General features: G+C 45.3%; 1 protein-coding gene across 3 annotated transcripts in view; it reads left to right on the top strand.

The window, feature by feature from the left end:
* ULK1 (unc-51 like autophagy activating kinase 1) overlaps positions 1-22,069 on the top strand; it is a 72,281-nt gene that overhangs the window by 47,011 nt on the left and 3,201 nt on the right. The window contains exons 13-27 of one of the 3 annotated variants that reach the window (XM_042865479.1): positions 455-617; positions 1,429-1,489; positions 1,869-1,958; positions 5,206-5,331; positions 8,153-8,304; positions 8,914-8,997; positions 9,574-9,836; positions 10,456-10,640; positions 11,415-11,530; positions 12,114-12,257; positions 14,781-14,968; positions 17,677-17,855; positions 17,994-18,112; positions 19,816-19,973; positions 20,164-20,299. In XM_042865479.1, the coding sequence (XP_042721413.1) occupies positions 455-617; positions 1,429-1,489; positions 1,869-1,958; positions 5,206-5,331; positions 8,153-8,304; positions 8,914-8,997; positions 9,574-9,836; positions 10,456-10,640; positions 11,415-11,530; positions 12,114-12,257; positions 14,781-14,968; positions 17,677-17,855; positions 17,994-18,112; positions 19,816-19,973; positions 20,164-20,299 (2,164 nt within the window). Of the gene's footprint in view, positions 1-451; positions 618-1,428; positions 1,490-1,868; positions 1,959-5,205; positions 5,332-8,152; positions 8,305-8,913; positions 8,998-9,573; positions 9,837-10,455; positions 10,641-11,414; positions 11,531-12,113; positions 12,258-14,780; positions 14,969-17,676; positions 17,856-17,993; positions 18,113-19,815; positions 19,974-20,163; positions 20,300-22,069 lie in introns of all 3 variants that reach the window. The other 2 variants (XM_042865477.1, XM_042865480.1) reach the window with 2 other exon arrangements.

A 22,069-nucleotide genomic window follows, 5' to 3' on the forward strand; every position in this document is an offset into this window, starting at 1 on the left:
CCTTTGGGTCTCTCTAACTCCTCATATCGAAACAGCAAAACGGGGTTGTCCCAAAAGTGCAGACGCTGTGTATGTGTGTGTGGGTGGAGATAGAAGCTTTGAAAGCTTTTCTGTTTCTCAAGCTCACCAGATTGAGTTTGTATCAAATGCACTGTTGATCCGGAAGGCCTTAGCAGTAGCAAAGGGGTATGGTACCTGAAGTGAAATTTTCTGACCTCAGGTGCATCAGGCATGCTGGCACTATGTTTTGTATAACAAAGGATGCACAGTTCTGACACTGACATAAAAAGCTGTTCCTTTTCGGAAAACTGAACATCTGCCTCTGGCAAGCTATCAGCCCTGGTTTATGAGAGAAATGCTGTCTGTAGCCTTGTGCAGCTTGATTTAAAGGATCCAGCAGAATGATGAGGTAGCTGTGCTGAAGCCAGTGTTTGTTTTCTTCTTGAATTAGCAGTCTCTTGGAGAGATGCAGCAGCAGCTGCAAGAGAAGGCGTTAGCATCTCCTACCCAGGATTCCCCCGGCTTCCTGCATGGATCGAAGGACTCTGCTGGAAGCAGCAGTAAGAATTCATCCTGTGACACTGATGACTTCGTTATGGTCCCTGCACAGTTCTCAAGTAAGTTGGCTTCTGGAAATTGCAGACTTTCTGAGGAAAGGTGGATGTAGATCCTAAAGGTAGTTAATAGACAGTTGAGGCATTGATTAAAGCTGTTTCGACTGAATAGCGGGAATGTTCTCGTTCTCAAGTTGCAGGAGACATCTGGCTGTCTGGTTAATTTCACAGGATACTGAGTAATTATCTTCAAAGATAGGAGATGAGAGTAAAGATTATTTGGGGAGTGCAGTAAGAGATTGAACCTGGAAATCCAATTGGAAAAAGAGATAAGTAGGCTCATAGAGAAGTGACTTCCACTCCCAGATGTTCCCATATTATCCTATGTTCAGTTTCACTCAGCAGCACAGAGAAAGGCAAGATTTCAACTACCAAACCAGATTTTATACTTGAAAAATTTAAGGGAAAAAAAAAAAAGAGGTGTTGGATTTTTCTTCAAATACCTTGAATTTGTTATTAGTACCTCTGTGTGTTTATACTTTGATAGGAATTGCATGAAACATAGACAAGGGCCAGAGCTCCAGTGCAGCTGCAGACCTAAGTATGTTTATGTCTAAGTACTTAAGCAGCAGAAGGATGTTGTTCAGTCTTGGCCATGCGTATGATAATTTGCTGAGTTGAGACTTGGTGATAAGTGCTGTGATTTCATCCAGGACTTCATAGTATGAGGATCAGCAGCATCCAAAAACTTAAGTTTCAGCCTGCGTGAATTTGGGAAATCTTGTGCAACTTAGCAGATCTTCGAGGAGCAGGAAATTCAGTTGCTCTTCTGGGGATGTGATCACTAATGTTTCTTCACTCCGTTGTTCCTCAGGTGAAATGACTGCAGAGGCTGCAGGAGGGAAGCCAATCCAAGACAGCCTGATGTACAGTGGGTAAGAGCACCAAGGGAGCTGAAATTGTTGAATGTGTGTATGCTAGTGTGTACACAGCTTCTGAAGTTGATACTCTGTGCTTAAACTGAACTGCATCCATTAAAACTAAACTGCAATTCATTTGCTGTAAGGCTCTTTATCCTGGTTAAAGTGGCGTAAGAGCAATGCAATCTAAAGGGCCTTTCAGTCCTGTGCCACTGCCAGGTGATCAGTGTGTGGCACCTGAACACTGGAGTGTATGTGGGGCAGCATGACAGATCCAGGGCTCCTAGACTCAGTACTCAGGGGAGGGTGCTGGGCAGACACAGCTCTGTGTTCTGCAGGGGGAGGCAGGGTTGTTTCACAGATTTCTAACAGCTTGATTCTATCATTTTTTCAGGAGTTCTCTGGTGACTTCAGCTGGCTTGGAAAGTCAGGGAAGAACACCATCTCCTTCTCCCCCTTACAGCAGTTCTCCTAGCCCCTCCAGGTAAGAAGGACTATTCCGTTGTGACTATTAAACTTCTATTATTTAAACTGCCATTGACTTCTAGGATAGGAAGAGATATTGGTGTGCTGAGCAAGTTCCACATCTGTCCTTTAATTAAAGGGTAGCAAGAACAACCTAGGAGAAACTTCCCTTGTCTGTGAAACGTGATCGCATAAACTCTAGAGCTTGAAGCTTTAGGGTATGTACTTGGTTTACAGGGAGCTGGCAGGCTTGCTTCCAACCTCATTCTTGTCTGCTGAGGAAGCAGGACATCTTTCTTCTTCTGTTCTGTCTATATGGTGGCTTTTGAAGGAGGAGAGTTGGAAGGGAATTCACACTCGGGGCGGAGGAAGACCCTAAAATCTTACTTAGAAAGAAAATGTAGTCCCAGTCTGTGTTGAACATGCTGTCACATAAACAGAGCCCAGAAAATGACAAAACATAGCCTGAAAGTATACAAATATAAAGGAGAAGAATATAGCTCAAAGCCTTGCTGACGTGATCAGATTAATTGGCAGACATATACCACAGTGTGGAGTATAATTGCATGAGGCTTCTTATGCCATTACCTGCTAAGCTTTTTAACAGCTTATTCTGAATAAACTGATTCCTTTGCATTCTGGGGATCAGTCCTTATTAGAGGATTTGGCCTTGTTTCTGGAAGGCAGTGAGTGGAAATTCATGGATGTTCACTTCAGTTGCTGCCTTCCCTTCACCAAACTGGCCTCAAATTCTGGCGATTACAAGGTAGAAAGTCACTGCCAGTGGCTGTATTTCTGCTCTTCCTATCTTTTCTGCTGTAGAGCTCCTTCCCACTTTTTTTTGTCTGCTTTAAAGAAAGACTGAGGCACTGCTTCCTAATGTGCCCAGGATGGGAAATAAAACTTAAATAATTAATTTCTGCAGCAGCCACTCTGAATCTGCAGTGCAAAAGCGTGATCTTTAACTGCTGCCGGCCAGCCATGTCTGTGTTATTAGCATGATTTTCAGTGCTCTTCACCATGAATTTCATGTGGCCCACTGGTTCAGCACTTGGCTTCACTGGTGCAGAAAACTCCTGGTTTTCTCTCCCTCTGCCTTTTGTGCAGGCAGCAGTTCTCCCTTTTCATGTGTGGCTCTAGGCTAGCAGGCTGTGCTTGGATGTAGTCCAAGTAGGACAGAAAGCAGTCTGTGGCAGGCAATGGGCTTTCCTCAGAATATCACGATATAGTATAGAACAGCTCTCCTCATTAGGATTAGGTATAATTAAAATATGCTGACAGTTTGAGCTTTTTCTTTTTTTGAAAACACTTCCATGTTGAAGATCTTTAATAAGTCTAACCGAAGGTACTTCCTTTATGTACTCCACACCAATGGGTTAATGCCATTTCAAAGAGCTTTTAATTGCTGCCAAGTAATTAAACTCCCTGTTTCAGGTTTATCTCTTTGTCTTTGCAAATTTATGGTCGATTGCAGTCTTTGAGGCTTGAGGCCAATTAACAGATTTAGTCTGTCAGCTAATTTGGGTGCTTTCCTTTGCAGCTTGCACCTTGTGTAGGACATCTGGCTCCTATAGGAACTTGTATGACCTTTGGGGATAGGGAGAATCCTTTCACCCCAAATCTTCTTTTCCCTTAAAGGATTTTGGCCAGATTGAAATTGGTTTGGAATTTGTGTCAAAAGTCAGGATGTATGCAAAGTCTGCCATCAGCCCTCAGATCTATTGGTTAAAGCTGTTCACTGTGTCTGTCTGACTCCGTGCCTTATGCTGGTGGAAAGCAGCAACAACAAAAGCTCACTTTGCCACTTGGAATTGGAAACCTTTAATGCCTTTATTTTACTGTATGCACCAAGAGGCAGCAAGGCTTCCATGCCCTCTTTTAGAAGCAGATAGCAAGGGGTAAGTCTGTTCTCTGGTGAGAGAAGTAAGAACAAACAAGGAAGAATATGTACGACTTAAAAAAATAAAAATAAAAGACCTGTTGAGAAAGGGAGAGAAATCAGAATCACTTGTTTCAGTTAATTGGTGACTTTGTGATTGAGCGAAGTGTTGTCCTGGGCACAGTGCAGAGGATGGCAGTCACAAGCCTGCAGATCAGCTTTGTTGAACACTATACCCATAAGCCACAAAGAACTGCTGACATTCTCCAAAAAAGAAATTCTGTTGTTTGGCAGTTCATACTATCAAGACACAAATTCTCTCTCTTCCCAAATGCACATATGTATGTTCTTGCTGGATTTACATGTCTGTTTTCATCTTCATCTCATGTAAAACACCTCCTTCCTGACAGCTAGACCTGAAGTTATGCCTCCTACTTCTGAGGGGCACACACAGGTGTGTTGTACATTGACAACATGGAATACTGTAGAAGCCTTCATTACCAATAAGATCTTTATGTAATTGTGCAACCACCCTGCAAAGTGGCAGTTGTAAATAACATTGCCATGGCAATTACTCCTAGGATACTGGAGCCTTTGGGAAAAGACTTTAGGCAGCTACTTAGTTAAATGTGATGTTTGCATGGGTTTTGTGTTGCATGTTTTTTATGGAGTTGCATACAGGTTAAGAGCAACAGAAAAACTGTCACCTGGGGGAACAGATAGCAGGCATGAGCTTGTTAACCTGCTTGGATGGAAATGGAAGGAAGTCTGAAGTCTGCAGAATGAGCCTATCCCTTTCTGTGGATGTGATGTTCTTGCTGACCTTGATGGGCATAGAGATACTGGTTCCTGTCCCCTGGATTTATTCTCTCCTGAGTTGCTTTCTTCACCCTGCAGTTAACTTGCAAATACACTGATACGCTCTTAGAAATGTGTTTTCTTCATGATATGTCAAGACTTTCAAAGAAGTACCACCACAGCAGTGGTGCCTCTTGGCACCAAAGTCTTTGGTGGTGTCCTGTGTGAGCCACAAGCATTCGGCCTTTGTTCAATTATGTGCTCTTTGGCTGTGGATCTGAGGCTGTAGGAAACTGGGCCAATTGTGGCCTGAAATAACAGGGCTCCCATTTTCCTGAAGGGAGCGGTGTGCTTGGGTGTGTGTTTTAACTGTGGGTGGGAATCATGTTGGAAGAAAGGTGCCTGCTTCCAGGAGCTGTGCGGTGCCATTTCCCATTCATACAGCTTTGAACTGCCTCCCAGGATAAACCCACAACCTGAGAGGAGCAAAATGGACACTCCCCGTGTGTGGTTGCCTTATAAAGATAATAGCTCCAATTACCTGCCTGAAGGTCCACCTCTTACAAGAGACTTTGTCTCCTTTCAACAGCCGGCCAGGTCAGTTTTCCAGCAGCAAATACGGACACTCTGTGCCCATCCCGGTTCCAACTCAAATTCATAACTACCGTCGGATAGAGCAGAACCTGCAGTCTCCCCACCAGTACGCCTCTCCTCGGTGAGTGCTGGGGCTGGGAGTGAGGGCTGACGTCAGTGTGTTACACTCTGTCACATCTTGGGGTTCTTTTATGGTTTGTTCTCTGTATCTCTAGAAGTTTTCAACATCTGTCACAATATTGAAATTTATTTGTTGCCAAGTACTGTAAATTTTGTCTATATATGTATATGCGAGACAGTTCCCTTACGTTTTCTGTGCAGACTGAAAGCCCTTTGGGGTCTGACTGCTTTTCCTACAGTTTTGGTGTCCAAACAAGGGCAGTCATTCGTGTGGCACATTTCTCTATAAAAGGCAAAAGCTGAGGTAAACAACTAAAATGGGTAGGGATGCAGAACTTACCTGACTTGAGCTTAATTGGTTCCTGTAGCTAATCACACCATCGATGACGCCTCTTACACGAGTTGCATGGCAGTGTGGTTATGCAGTCTGATTAAGTCGTGAGCAATCTCTGCCTGTGAGGCAGAGCATGCTTTATGAGGGTCCTCAGGAAGAGCTGGATGTCAGCCTTCAGCCGAGCTCAGGAGTAATGTCTTGTACCTTCAAGAAATGCCAGGCTTTTGCCTCTTGACATGTGTAATTGATGATTCCTATGGTTTTGAGATCTGGGTTAACAGTGGCAGCCCAGGCCATGGACTAGTAGGAAGGAGAATTGCACAGGATCTTGAAAACTTTGTACAGCAAGGGCAGAGAATATTCACAGTTTCTGAATTAGTTCAAATTTAGCTGTCAGAAATAGGGTAATGCCTATGCAAGCCTGAATTTGGGCTTCTATCAGCTTAATTTAGGGTAAGGCTTACTTGAAGTTCGCCAGAAATGAAGGCCCGCGTTGATCTACAGGGTGTATTGACAAAGATGTTTGTTTTCTGCCAGTGTTACTTTAATACTGTTGTACACTCAGTTATTTGAATGTATGATGGTTTGGCTTCCAGTTCCCTTCATGCCCTGTAATTCATATTGCAAAGCTTATGACAGGCTGCTGAGACCAGGCTCAGCCTGCGACTACCTGTCCAGGGTCAAACTCCTGTTCTGCTCCTTTTAGTCAGCACTGTGTAATGGTGTGATTAGCACTGTCCCTGCAGAGGAACTCGAGGAATGGAGCCAATCAGATGATTCATGCTCTGCTTTTAGCATCACCTCCGAATCTCTGGCGTCATGTTTTTCTGCCCCAGGAAGCCATATTTATCTCTCATCATCACTTCCTCTAATCAGCAAATTCATTAGACATGCTTCAAGAATGGAAGAAGAAAATTTCATTGAGCATTTTGTATGTCATTCCACTTTTCTATCAGCTGTATCAAACAGGTTATTCCAGCCAAATGACTTGTCATGTTTGGAACTCATTTGACTAAAAACCTTGGCCTACACTCAGATTCTGAAATATCGACCGCTGTCATCTGGTTGGTGATGCCTGTGTGGCACAGCTTGTTTGTGGTCAGGTATCTTGCCTATTAAGGTGGTAATTATGTGTGTTTACTTCTGACCACATCACCTGTCCCGTTCATCTACTTACAGGGCAGTATTAACATTCCACATCTTTCAGCAGCTTCAATCAGCTCCTGTTTTTTTTCCTGCACATTCACAACAGATAATATTTAGCCTCCTGGATGGTTGATATTTTGAAGAGTTGAAAACTTGGCAGAACAATTAATACCTTCTTTCTGCCACTGAGTGTCCAGGTGTCTGCTTCCTTTTTGTGCATTCAATTTTGTTTCAGGACAGGGTGCTCAATGAGTGTTACACCTCTAAATCTGGAGCAACCTGAGCAGAAGTGATTTTTAGGTTAAATTTTTAAAGGATTTCCTTTTTTTTTCTTCTTTTTTTCCTAGCATGTGAAGATAGTGTGGATGTGTTTGACTGAAAAACAGTAAAAGATTAGAGTGAGGATGGGGAGGAAGAATGGAGAAGAAATCACTCTTACCTCTATTATTGTTGTTGTTTTCTTCCCTGAAACGTGACTTCAAGTAACACATATACATGGTAGTGCTGTTGAATAGATTTATTGACAGTTCATCAGAGCAACTTTGCCTCTACTGCAGTTAGCCCTGCTTGTACTACTGAAACCTGGCTTTGTTCCTGCTGTTCGGAGGCGTGTGGGCAGCTTAATACTGCTTTGCTGGGATGGGAAAGAGGGTACCTTGGTGATAGCATCCTTCAGTGGCTTGAGCAGAGGTTTTCTTTTTCAGCGTATTCATTGATTCCTCTCCAGAACACCACCTACTGGCTGTGACTGAGGTCCTTTCAGCAATGGAAAAAACTGTTTCTAAATCAAGAGTAAAATAAAGTATTTGATGAAAAGCTGTTTTTTCATATAGAGGCATGTAATGGGAATCTTGGTGAAAGGAGCTTGCAGTGATAGATCAGCATTTCAGTAGATAGGATTTAGGCTGTGCTCTTGAGGTGTGATGACACCGTTCAAAATTGAGGAGTAGTATACTCACATCCCATTTTTCTCCAGAGGGATGGTGTGGCTCTATTCTCCTGTTCTGCTTTCCTCTTTGTTTCTTTTTAGGCTAGGTATACTTGAGGTTCTTGCATGTGTGGAACAACCAACTTGATTTGAATTCTCCAAGGAGAGGTTTCATAAGATGTTACAGGAGTTTGGCACCCGGGCAGTACTGACCATTCCAGCCCAAAGAAAAACTCCTCTGGGTGTGATCTGTATTTGTGTAGTCCTGGCACAGTGCGATTTTGATCCAGAATAAGCAATCATGAAGCTCCAAGTCTGTGGAAATAGCACTGTGTGTTTGAGTGTGTGGTTATGGTGTTTTCCTTACTCCTCTTTATTAGCAACTGGAGTAATGTGTATTTTGTTTCCTTCAAGGTCTGGTACGGTCCGGAGATCTAGCAGTACAAGCCCTCTTGGTTTTCCTAAAACTGGTGCTTCCCCTCCTTATCCTGGAGACCATGGATCTGTGCCTAGCTCTAGAAAGCTTTCCTTTGGCGGTGCCAAGCCATTTATGCCATCACCACAAGGTAAGGTGTCAACTGGCGCATTTCTGCTCTAATACAATCATGTCTCTTTCCTGCAAAGAGGAGGTTTTGGCCAGGTATAGCTGTCAGGTAATTGGGAGTTCAGATGGTTGTGTTCTCCCGTGACTCTTCTCGGTAGAGTAACAAGTGTTTTGGCCTTGGTAAAATGGAGCAGAAAACGCCTATTAGCTTCAGGAGAGGTAAGCAGTGTTCTAGTGTCTGTGTGAAGCATGTTGCTGTCCTCTGCAGAGGGCTTTTCTAGGGACAGAGTATCTTTTTACCAGTTTGGGCTGGAGTGAGGAAAAACATGATCCAACTGCTGTCAGAGCAGTATTCCAACCGGCTCTAGAAGGGCTTGAAACTTCAGTGCTCCTAATGAAAAGTGGCTGTATGAATGTTCATGCTCTAGCCCTCTGAGTTAATTTGTCTGTGTGAAGTCAGACTAGACTTGGCTAAACGAGTACTAGCTAGAACTTTTCTCCTTATTTTACTATTCAACCATGGCTGAGATGGGAGAGGTAAGCACCACCCTTTTAAAAATAGATGGCGAGTAGTGTTGTTTACTGTGGAAACTTAATACCAAATAAACTTTTTGATTGTGTTAACTTAAAGTTGGAACGATCCCGGAGCAGCCCAGCCAGACTGTTATCCCCTCTTCTCTTGGAGCAGAAGTGAGAAGTCGGATTCCTGCAGTTGGTACGTTGGTCCTTGCTTTCCTTCGTAACTCTTGTGGACAAGGCCAGAGCCATAATCTGAGAGCTTTCAGTGCGGGGTGTGTTCCTTCAGCATCTTCTCTTGATGCTTGGCCACCAGGATTTGTGTGCGCTGGTAGGAGTCTGAATTTATCCATTCACATTCTGACATCCATCTTCTAGTGCTAACAGGTCTTGCGACACACAAACTCTAATTTGGGACATTGCAGTTAATTGATTTGAGTGGAGGAAAACCATCTCGAAGCTCCAGACACTTCTTTTGCCTTGTTGCCTGTTCAATGTTTAATTTCCTTTGTAATGGCTGCAGTAAAGGGAGGAAACTACATTTCTGTGTCCCTGTTGTTCCTTCTGTTCTTCCTGTGGAGTCAAAACCCAGTCAGGCATAGAAGTTTTATGGCACAGAGTGCCATCTTTATCCATTAATTGAAGGGTTTGATCTGTAGATGCCTGGTACAGATTTATCTTCTTGGGTGTCTTATCAATGAATCTTGTGATCAATCTGACATTTTCTTTTAGAACCAGAAAATGATGTGATTTGTCACTGTGTTTGGGCCTCCAGGTGCCTCAGCACCCGAACATTCTCCTCGAGGGATGGGCTCTCGGCTCCACAGTGCTCCCAACTTGTCAGATTTGCATTCCTGCAGGCAGAAGATAACCAAGCAGCACTCTGATCCTCTAGTTGCTCACTTTGGCCATACCCCAGTCAGCCAACCTCTGCAGATTCATGGCCTGCAGCACTGCCGGCAGCTCAGATCCTCACCAAAGCTGTCTGAGTTCATGCAGAGAAGCCCATTGCCAACTATCATGGGCTCCCCTACAAAGGTAAATCAAGGAGTCTGCTTTTGGGTTTTTCATGGCTTGAGCTGTTGTGTTTTTTCAGGGTGAACCACTGTATGATCTCTGACCTGGATTTATCACCACTTATTCACTGTTCTTCAAGGGCTGCTTAATAATTTGTGTGAAATATGGTGGTGTTCTAATTCTTCTCACTTGGCAGCAGTGTTTGCATTCTGAGTAGAGTCCAGGGTTCTAAACAGGCAATGAAAAGGAGCTGACCAGATTAGGACAGAAGCGCATTAGTGAACTGCAGTGTCAGGGTTGATTTGCACGTCAGGGCTTTTGACACAAATGTGCATGCAGTAGAAATCCCAGCAGAGACAGCAGGCTGTTGGGTGGGTGGCAGCCCTAGCATCTGATGTGAAGCTGGTGCTGGGACAGCATTTTCTCTGTGCTTTTATTAAGCTGCAATGAATTTTCAGCAGTTTGTTGTCCTTTCATTTTAGCATTTTTGAGACAGGGAACAAGTAATTATGTGGGCTGGGATTTCTACCTCTTCATTTCAGACATGTTTTTTATATGTACAATTTAATTTTGATAAATAAATGAAGGATGAGGGAACCTTTGGTTTTAAAACATTCTCTTTGTGCTCTCTTTCTCCTAGGCTGTGTCCCCTTTTGAGTTTCCCAAAACCCCAAGTTCCCAGAACCTTCTCACTCTCTTGGCCCATCAGGGGGTCATGATGACTCCAACACGGAACAGGACCCTGCCAGATCTGAAGGAGATGGGTCACTTCCACTGCCAGCAGACTGGCTTGGGGTTGAGGCCTGTGGAGGAGATCAAGGGCAGGTGAGCTGTGGTCTGCTTTGTACACAGTGGATTTTCCTTCCCTAACATGGGATGGATGGGGCAAATCTCAAATGTCAGCTATTTCAGTCATCATGTGTCTGCAAGCATTCTGCAGTCGTCTCCTAGCACCACTGGGTTGCAAGCAGACGTTATGCAGATTTTTTAAAGACTTTTCTCTACAGGGGCAGGCCATGGCCTAGATTTTATGACATGAAAGATTGCTTGCAGCTTTACACTGTTACTGCCCAAGGTTCCATCAAGTGGGGATCAAGGATCTGGTTATTAGAGCAGGCTCCCTGCAATTATGCAAATGTGTGCTTTATTCTTCTTGAAGCGTGCGCCTGTCATAAGTGAGAGGTGTGTGTTCCGTGTCTATCACACAGTGGGCACAGGTCTTCAAAGATCTGTTTGAAAGCCAGGTACTGACTGTTGTGAATGTTGCAGGATACAGGGTTGCTCAGGTGTTAGCATTAAGTTTTTCTTACCTGCCTCTGCGTATTTCTTGTATTAATTTACGTATCTTCCATCAAAGAAAACCTATGCTACAATAATGCTGTACTCTGTACTTGCATACTGTAAGTCATGGTAATAAGCTTTCTGCAGGTAACAGGAGGTGCTTCAGATACTCTGTTGGAGGAGGAATGGGGCTAGTGGTTATTTCAGTTCTGGACTATTTGCTGTGTAGTGTTTGTGGACCAGCAATGGCACAAACTAACTGAAACCCATGAACCTTACTGGTGAGTTTCTGCATCATCTTGTACGTTCTCCTTTTAGATCTCTAAGCACAGGCAGGCTCACTGACCTGCTTCTCAAGGCAGCCTTTGGGGCACAGATCTCAGAAGCTGGCAGCAATGACAGCCTGAACAGCGAGAAGCCAATGGAAGTTGCAGGTAAGTGGGGAGAACGGGCAGATTTGCCAGGATGGGCTTGTGTTGGGGGAAAGTGTTTGCCTGCATGCTTCCTATGAAAAGGAGGCTTCTTTTCTGATGGCTTTTGCTATAGGAAATGACTGCTGTGTGTGAGGAGTTGTTGTGATGCTTTCTTTCTTTTGTGAGCGCTCGAAGGCTTGTGGCTTTATGCGTGCTGTGTAATTGCTGGCTAGCAGTGTGATTTTGTAGGCAGGGCTTCCTCTCTTGGCCCCTTCTGAATGAGATATCGTGTGGAAGTGGGGACGTTCTGCCAGGCAGTTTGACTATGAATGACTCTGCAAGGGTGGGTCTTCCTGCGCGTGCAGGTTGGGAAGTGAGGAGGGAAGAACAGCTGCAGCACCATGTAACGCTGCCCAGGCTCACGTCCTGCTGTCCGTGCCAGCCTGCCTGGCTGTGGGATGCTTCCACAGGGAGCGCTGGCCTGTGCTGGTAGCCCCCATCTCCTGAGAGAGTCTGCAGGGACGTAACACCGCTGGGTGAGGCACACCGTGCTCCGAGTAACTTTCCTGTAATGTCAGTCTGCACCTTTCAACTGTCTCCCCAGCTCCCTCAGGTGCTTACGGAGGGACACTGCACTCTGGTGCCCGGGCGGGGGGCTCTGCCAGCCCATCCCCAGTGATTTTTACTGTTGGATCCCCTCCCAGTGGAACAACTCCCCCACAGACCACGAGGACCAGGATGTTTTCAGGTAAAGGGCTGATTCCTGCCTGTTCCAATGTCTGGAGACAGAGCGACGTGCTGTATTCCTCACTGCTGCATACTGGTGGTGGAAGCAGGCTGTCCAGAGAGAGCTCGGTGGTTTAAATGCCTTTAAGGTTCTTGTACTGGCTCTTGCCAACCCCAATTACTGCTCATAACTCTTCATGCTGGCACAAGGACTAACGCCTTGTAAGAATTTCCAAGGCTGGAAGAGGGAAGCAAACTGTTCCTTTTGCTTCATTTCTGTTTGCTTCAGGAATAATGCTGCAGCTGTTCATAGATCCATTGCTGTTGGTAGGTCAACAGAGATAAAGATTGCTCTGTATTCTGATGGTTTTCCTCATAGGTTTCAGATAAGTTATAAAAGGCAAGTGTGACCATTCATGCAAAGCAGTTTCAGTGCACGAGTACCATCACGAAAGGGCTCTGTATGCAAAAGTACAAGTGGTGTTACTTATGCTGTGAATTACTTAAGTAGGAAATGGGGAGGTGCAGTCCTGATTGACAGATCCTTTAAGATGCCAGCACTCTGGCCTCATCAGCCAACAGCTGAGGCTGCAGTAGTTGTCCATTTTGGGGCCATGTGTCTGGGAGCTGGAATCTGTAATCAAAGAACTATTTGGATACTTCTATCTGCATTTTTGGCTGGTTTCAGTTCTTGTCCTGGCCATTCCTCATCTGAATGTAGTCGAAGCTGTTGTTCTTAATTACTGCAGGGAAGGTTTGGATGCAACTATGAATAAGCTGCTTGACTCAGACTATGGGGACTGGGCTCAGTTTCTGGGTATGGCTTGGATTTCCATCATAACTAAAACCACTCCGATCCTTGTCTGGAAGTTGGTTCTGTAATCCTTCCTTTGTCTCCTTTATTTAGAGTGTAAGCTCTGTAGGGCAGGGACTCTCATACAAAGTGGCTGACTGTCCTGTAGCACAATGGGGCTACTATCCTGGCTAGTGCCTCTAGCTGCCACTGAAATGCTGTGAATAGAGAATTCAGTCTCATTTATTGCTTTTGAGGGAATAATAGCAATCTGGAAGTAGATCCAAGTGCCACTTTGGTGGAGTGATAGTTGGATGTTTAAGGATCTGCTGAGCAGTTAAAATTTCAGATGAAATTCCTGGTAGAGAAGACTATTGAATAGTGAGCCTACAACACATCCACAGATTTGGGTAAAGGCACTCAAAGCTGCTTGACAAGCTTTATTTATTAGATCTTTGCAATAGCTCCTTGTGTTATAGTTCATGCATAAAAGTAGATGGTGAAAAAGGGAGCTTTGCAAGCTAGAACTCCACACCCCAAGTGTGTTGACAATCCATGAGTAAGATCACTTGACAGATACAAAGACAGAGCTGTTTCATGAATCATCACAACAGTTTCTGTGAACAGTTCCACAGAATTACAGGGTATCCAGAATGTGGTGGTGTTGGTCTTTTCCTTTCTCTGAAAGACCTGGAAATACTTTACCAATGTTTTATGATCCTCACTTAGCTTTGAAGTGCGCCAAGTGGGAAAGACCTCTGGGAGGAGAGGAGGCAGCACATCACTGCAGATCAGTTGTTGAGATGTGCATTGTTTTGCTCAGCCTTTCAAAGTCAGGATAGGGCAGCAGATGAAGTTTGTGGATAGAAGAGGAAAATCTTCCTCCGGAGGATCGGAGGAGAATTAGTAAAGTGTTAGAGCTGGTATTGGTGTCCCCCTGACGCGTAGAGAATATATCCCTCTGCAGCAGTGTCTTGGGGATACGGAGCCCTCTGGAATTGATGAATGTGTTATCAGTACTCTGAGACAGAAACTTCTTTTTGAAGTGTGCATCTTTTATGAGCAGTATATTCTCAGGGTGGATTCAGTTGCTAAGAAAAGAAGACGACAGTGGTGGTGGAATTGACTGATGAACACAGTACTTAAAGACTCCTGAATCCTGAGGTTAGGGTCATGGTTCAGCTGAAGTCACCTGCTTTATCCAACCTCCTACTTGTAAAGAGAGGAAAACAGAAGTACAAGGCATGCAACAAAAAGCTCTCCTGGTTTGCATGCAAGTGGCAAATGTTTTAAAACTATGTTTAAAACCTCACTTATCAGAGGTACTCATTCATTGACAGAATTAAAGCTTTGGGACCAGGGTTCAAATTGTGCTGATCCATGATGAGGCTGAAGCTGATGATGGTGGTGTATGATAAATTCAGCTCAAGGTATTGTGGCAGGGTTCAGAAGGGATTTGAGGGAGGAAAAAAAGGTGCTTCTGGGCTTGTCACCATAAATCACTGGCAGTCAGAAAGGTGTGTTAAATTTGCTTGAGCTTGTGAACTGGTCTTCCTGAGTCACTGAGGATCTTGCATGTGGTGTGGTTATTTTGCATCATGAATCTTTGTATCTTCCTCTAGAGTACCTGTTGCTGGCTCCTACCAGAGCCAGGATCCTGGATCCTGCAGTGACAAGCATCCCCTGTGCTGGGCGAGAAATAACTCGCCTAATATAAATATCTTAAGTAATTCCTTTCTTTCTTTTTTTCAGTGGGGTCTTCCAGCTCTCTCAGTTCTGGAGGCTCATTCACTGGCAGGCACTTGGCAGTGGGAACTGGTGGGGATGCTCTGGAGGGCCCTTCGAGTCTCCGCTATGCTTTTGCTGATCCAATCACCGCTAACCTGGAAGGTGCTGTTACATTCGAGGCACCAGAGCTGCCTGAAGAGACGCTCATGGAGGTAGGTATATCGCTATAGGGGCTTGTTAGGGGCAAAGGACAGGGAACAATAAAAGGAAAGTGTATCCAAAGGTTCTCTGGCTCCACATTTGTAGCCAAGGCAGTCGCTTCCAAAGATGGTGTGAACTGGCTTCAGGAGAGCTGGGTGAGACAGTGCTCAGGAGATTCAAGACATGCTTAGTGCACTGATTTTTGAGCCTGCTGTTGAGCTTTTTAGTCCTTGAGACATGATTTCAAAAGCTGAAATTGCAGGTTGGAAGTATCGGTTACCTGGTGTGTTCTGCATCAGTTTCCGAAGAGAACTGGGATACTTCGGGCCTTTCCCTTTTAAAAGGCTCAGTGTTAGTAATAGCTGACCTGAGAGAGTGAGTAGCTTGGGTATATCAAATGCCTGCCTGCTGCATGCACTTATAGAGTCAGTCAGTGATACAGCCTCAGCTGAAAGGGTCTGAAAAAAGTGAACGTGACACTTATGTTGGTGATGGGGGGAAGTGGAACATGACATGCTTTGCACAAGAACAGCTGAACCAGATTGCTGAGCTGAAAGACTGCCAGACTTCCCTTCTCTGCAGGCTGAAGGCTGGCTGAAGCAGAGCAAATGCTTTTGTAGCTGAGATATAGTTGAAATGTAGGTCAGGGTGCCCATTTGCAGGAGAGGTGGGAGACTGAATCAGTCATGGATTCAGTGCTATTTGTAATGCCTTCTTGGACCACCTAGGACTGGGAAAGGCTCTTTGCATTGGAATCTTGCTGGTGTTTCAAAAACCACTTGGATACCTGCTGACATCTGCATGCATTGTTTGTAGAGTGTGGGTTTGCTCTTCTGCTTCAGATTTCTAGCTCAAATTTTTTGTCAATTATGCATTGAATTGCATTAATTTGCTCAATTAGCTGCAGAGCTACAAGGCTATAACTTAAACATTGATGCATAACAGCAGTAGTGAATTTAACTGAGCATACTGTCTTTGTGAGGTCCAAGAAATATGGGTCCCTGCCAGCTGTCACTGCTCTTCAGGATCTGAAGGGTTCTAAAGAAGTATCAGCCTGATCTTAAACCCATTCAGTTCAGCTTCTCATGTCTATAATGAGTCATTTGGGTTTGGTCACAGTTTCTGCTCGGTGCAGCAGCCATTCACACGCACTTCACAAAACCTTCCTGACACTGAACCTTTTTGGCATTTTTGGAGACCCCTTTGTGCTCTGCAGAGTCAGCCAGAACAGAAACCTGGCAGATCTGCTTTCTGCTGATGCTTTCATGGCAATGAAGTCTTGCTATTTAAGCACCTCTGTTTGTGTTGAGAAGAGCTGTTGCATTCAGATAGGTGGTGGTTTCTTTCATCATTTGAAAATGTTTCCTGAAGTACAGGCAAGGCAAATTGAAGGTTTTTGTTGTTTTGCAGTGCTTTAAGGGCACAATACAGAGATGGCTTTGGAAGGCAAGACTATTGTGATGCCTAATGAGACCAGAAATGCCAGTGTAGTTAATACAAGCTAACTATATAAGCAAAGGGAAGGACTGTACATTAGTTAGAGATGTGAGGCTGAGGTTTGCAAGATCTTAGAAGATTCCTGCTCTGCCACAAGATTCTTGTATGACTTGGCAGCTACTTAATCTCCAAGTTCCTCCTCTGCTTTGAAAGAAAATAGAGGAAGACAGAGATAACACCTCTTGCCTTACTGGACTGTCCAGATAGCAAGATAGCAGAGGAGAGATTAATGTCTCAGATAGCCAAAGCTCCTTTGGCAGCCAAGTGCCTGAGATGGTGAATGAAAAACATAAAGCATGTTTTTTTTATGTGTGTGTTTGGTTGGCTACCATTCCTTCATAGTCACGTTTGAAACAGCCTCACCAAGCCCCTGTAAGAGAACTATTCCTCTAAATATTTGAAGGTCAAGCATGTTAGCTGCTTTACTACACAGAGTACACACAGCATCTGATCCAGGCAGCGATTCATTTTGTAGGACACACAGCTGTTCAGTTTTTCCACAAATACTGATTTCCCAAAAATGTTTGCTATGATTTAAGCAATACAGCTTCTGAGAAATGGGATAATACCCTTTGGTCTGTAATAGCAGAGGGAAAACAGCTTTGAAGTGGATGTAGTGCTTTGAGGGTGCATCTCTCCCCTCACCAGCTGAGAGGAGCTGCAGTTAAAGGCTGTCCTTGCTGTCCCTTCAGAGGACCTCACCCAGGGCTCCCTGCACTGGGTCAGGAGCAGCTGGAGACACAGCTAAACAAGGGCTGGGGTGTGGGATGGGCCACACTATTAGCAGGTTTTTGTGTTGTAAGGGGTGGTCACTCTCACATAAAATGCACACCTGGTTTCAGTTTTGTACCAGCATGGCTGTGGCGGGGTCTGGATCTGGGCCAGCGGTGCTGTCACCTTTCTGCCTGACTTTCCAAACAGCCCAAAATTGCTGTGAACACTCCTTAGGAAGGCAGCGTGTCACTTTTTGAAGCAAGTCTCTCCAGCTTCTGCAGGGACTGGCCTGGGATCTCTGGCTTGGGGCTGTTACTTGCTGCCTTTAATGCAGAGGAGGAACTGGTGCAGTGTGGGCTCAGTGCTGAGTTTGTTTTCCTTGCACAGAAAAGAAGTGTAGGAAGGTTTCAGGCTCCGATGTTATCTCTTTCATTTGGGATGAGTCACTGGCACAGCTCAATGTGAGCAGCCTTCCCCTTGTAACCCCCCTTGGTGTTCCCTTCAACAGCAAGAGCACACCGACATCCTGCGCAGCCTCCGCTTCACGCTGGCCTTTGTCCACTATGTGATGGAGATTGCTGCCCTGAAAGGCAACTCCAGTGAGATGAGCGGTTCAGCGGCATCCGAATACCAGCTGCAGGAGAGCGTGGTGGCCGACCAGATCAGCCTGCTCAGCCGGGAGTGGAGGTAAGGGCTGGGCAGAGGGCCTGGAGCTCCGTGTGGGCTGCTCCTCCCCGCCGCGCGTGTGCCTTTGTGCCAGACATCCTTTGGATGCGTACTGCCGCCCTGGTGATCGGTTTGCATTGCAATATGCTCTCTTTGCAGCTATGCAGAGCAGCTCGTGCTGTACCTGAAAGTAGCAGAGCTTCTGTCCTCAGGCCTGCAGACAGCCATAGAGCAGATCAAGGCTGGCAAGCTGTGCCTCTCCTCCACTGTCAAGCAAGGTAAGGAGCTGCTGGGCACACGGTGCAATGAACTTGCCTGGAATGAAAGAGTGAAAACTGTCACACAGGCAGGGAGGAGATTGAGATGAACACCCAGCAGTATGCACTCAGGCTTATTGCTCATTGTGCTCTCAAATAGCCAGGCCTTCCTTCCGGGGTATTTTCTGGCAGGAATCTTACTCTCTCAGCCTTTGCTTCAGGTCTTCAACTCCTGCTCATCTCCCCGTGAGAATCTTCAGTCCTAATTAGTGAGAGGGAAATGCATCTTATCTGATTCCTTGTACGTCTCTATCTCAGGTGCTTATTTGTACTTGACGTCAGTCCAACTTAATTATATAGTACATGTCCCAGTAAGTGCTTACTTGGCGAATTGAGACACGTCTTGGCTATGATGATTTTTCAAATGAAGCAAAAACACAGGAAGCAAAACTCTGGCAATACAGAAGTCACTTATTTGTTAGTCGTACAGCTTTATGTTTGCATCTGGACAGGTTTAGCTACACTTCTTCCACATGTTCGGGCTGACATAACACAAATTAATTATTCCTTTTCCAGGGCAAATTGCAACTTGTAGGAACAGTTATGCTGTGAATCTAGTGTATGGGAACAGGATAAGGCTGTCTTTCCTTATTTCTCTTCCCACAAAATACTGTTCCCTTGAGATTTATAGGGCACTGTGAGGGCAAGAGAGTTCTCAAGGTACTTGAGTGCCTTCTTTCACTTACGTGTGGAAAAAGCCGAAGTGCAACAAGGTATTGTCCCAGAGCATCCTTGGGCAGTGAGTGACAGAGAGTCCCTACCCATAGCCATCAGCTTCCTGTAATTTGTGCATAGCCCAGAGCTCTGACTGAATTCCACAAATGAGGATGTTGCTTTACTTGTATTTTGTTGTTGTTGTGGGAATGTTCTATTTTTTCATCAAATGTTTTTTTACAGTCTTTCTTGGCTGCCCCTCAGCAGGGCACTGAGGTTCCTTGACCTCCCCCTAGGAGCAAGTTGTGCAGTGTGGAGGTTTCAGATGTGTGTCACAGTTATTTGCTCATCAGGTGGTGGGTGTTTGTAGTGGGTACATCGTGTAGCAGTACAGCTGGCTTCGCGTGCTGTTTTGGGTTGTTATTCAATCCCTTTAAATCATACTTGACGCTTGGTTCTCTGTCACATAATCTTCCTGTCCTAGCTGCTGTGGTGCAGGAAAGGAGCTGACCTTTTGCAGGCATTGGTGTCTTTCCATTCTGGGACAGCATTGTCCCAGGAGAGATTCCTTTGCTTAGTGCTGCTGAGCCACACTTAGCTCCAGCAGCTAGCACATGTGAGTCACGTACTTCTTCACAGCATGTCATCACCCATCAGGTAACAGAAGCTTTGTATCTGGCATGTCTGTTGCTTCTGGTGACGCGTGGGACATCTTGCACCATGCAAACTGTTCTGTGTCTGGTGGCAACTGAAGGAAACAAAAATTGACCTGGCCTCAGGTGAACTAGGCATGTAGGTGTTGCAGTGTGCAGGCTTACAATTGGTCAGGGTGACAAAGGAAAGGGAAAAGACCTCATGGGTGCAGCAGGTACTTCGCTGCCAGTTTTAAGTTTGGATGCAACATAACTTGGTTGCCTTGAAGTTACTTGTTTGGAGTCCTGTGCATGGAGGTTGGGAGTCACAGGGAGAACTGGAGCTGATGCCCAATGCATTTCTTTCCTTTATTCTAGTTGTGAAGAAGCTCAATGAGCTGTATAAATCTAGTGTTTCATCCTGCCACTGCCTCAACATGAGACTGCAGAGGTTCTTCCTGGACAAACAGAAACTCATGGATCAGATCAACAGCATCACTGCAGAGAAGCTCATCTTCAGCTATGCTGTGCAGATGGTAATAACTGTGTAGAGCCAGGGAACAGGGCTAGCACAGAACAAGCACCAAAAATTGACAGTTCCTGCTGGTGGTGTTAGCAGGTGGTTTCGTTCATGGTGCTGGAGGTTGGGTGAGGGAGGCTAAGGAACCATGCTGGGAAAGCTGGGTCTAGTATGGAAGTGACCTTTTGCATGGGGTTTGCCTGCAGGTGCAGTCTGCAGCCCTGGATGAGATGTTCCACCACAGAGAGGACTGTGCACAGAGATACCACAAGGCTCTGCTGCTGATGGAGGGGCTCCTGAACATCATCACTGAACAGGGGGACATAGAAAACATCAACAAATGTGAGTGCTCGAGGACTTTTTTTTCCCACCCGGTCATGTTGTGTTGTTCTGGCTGCATGGACCAGAAATTTTAGTACCCAGCATCCCTTTTTTCCTTTGGCTGCATCTTGATGGTCATAGCACAGATCTCTTGATGTGTTTTAGCTCCTAACAGCCTGGCCTCGTGCAGCTGTATCAGTTGGAAGACTGTTAGAAACACAAGTCCCTGAGCCCTGTTTTGCGATCTGTCCTGCAGAGCAATTGCCAGGGTTTTGTTGGAGCTTTTGATGCATGAATGAACATGCTGAAGGAAGTGGTTTGGCAAAGGGCTGGGTTTGGTTTCCATCCGGAACCATCCATCTGATTGCACAGAGCACTTGGGAACGTGCAACTGCAGCACCTGTCGGGCAGAGATGGTCAGTCAGCGCAGCTAGGGCTCCTTCCAGCACTTCTTATAAATGGAGCTGCTCACCTGTGTTCCTCAGGCCACGCTAAGAAGGCAGCAGACGAGTATTTTTCTCTTCAGCAATTGATTGTGGTAGCTAGGCTTTTACCTGTCTGCAGTCGCTTGGCTTCCTTTTCCAGAGACAGATGGATCCCTCTGCTGCTGTCACCTCTTCTGCACCCTTCCTTTGTTAAGTGAAGGCTCCACAGCAAATGTGTGCAGAGTGGAAAGGACTGACCTCACTTGCTCAGAGTAAACTTTGCCTGCCCTTCTGGACAGGGCTTAATCATTTTTGTTCTCTCTCTCAATGGGAGGAAGGCAGAGGGGTGGCAGACAGCTATTGTCTGTTAGAGCAGCTTGACTTGGCCTCAGCTCTGCTATGTCACAGCTACACCAGCTCACTGTGGCACTGCAGTGTTGGAACAGCTGAAGGGAAAGGACACAGCTGGCAAGCCCTGCCTCTCCCCCTCTGCTGGCTAGTGAATGCATTTCTTGGGCCAGCATCCAAAGTGCTGCCAGACTGCTCCAGTCGTCCTTGTGGACAGAGCTCTTGGGTAGGTAATGAGAGATTTCTGGCTCTCAGGCAATCAGTCAGCTAATTATCACCAACTTTAACAGTCCACATGAGGCTCACTGAAGGAGAGCAAAAGGAGATTGGCAGGTGCTGTATGATACTGGAGGGCTGAGTGAATAGGGAATACTAAGTAGTTTCTATCATACCATTTCTTAGCAAACCTAAATCACATCTTTTGTCCAGAGATACAGTTAATGCATCTAATGAATTTCTTCTCCCAGTTGATATCCTGGTATTCCCTATTTTACCCAATGTTCCAGCTTCCTGATTGAGTTGTTCTCTGGTAGGCTGTAATGTGTATGCATTTAATTTTAGATCTCAGGTACTTGATGATATTTCTCTGAAAAGGAAAGTGATGTGAACATAGAAATAAAGCAAGTCCTCCTATTGGAGGTGTGAATTCCACCAAATATGCAGCTTTTGACAGAGTGTCAGGCGCAGAAGGTGAGAATCTGCAGTGACTGCTGGGCTGTGCCATGCATTGTATGAATTGCTGGCGGTGGATGATAGTCCTTTGGAACAGTTTGATAGCACGGTCAGAACTCACAGCTCACAGCTTTCCTTCTTGGCTCTCTATTCATCTCTTTGTTCTGTCCCTTCCCAGCATGATGTTTGTGGTTGTCCTCACCTAGTCTAAATCAGTACATGGTAATGGTTCTGGACGGGCTGCTTAGCCTTGCTAAAATACAGTTCTTTTTTTCGTTTTCTTTTCCAAATCTCCTTCATATTTTGTCGTCTTTATACTGCCAGGAAAAAAAGAAGTTGATTTCTT

The sequence above is a fragment of the Lagopus leucura genome, unplaced genomic scaffold (genome assembly GCF_019238085.1).
Source record: "Lagopus leucura isolate 7727_CA_CO unplaced genomic scaffold, USGS_WTPT01 Super-Scaffold_806, whole genome shotgun sequence".
Lineage (NCBI taxonomy): Eukaryota > Metazoa > Chordata > Aves > Galliformes > Phasianidae > Lagopus > Lagopus leucura.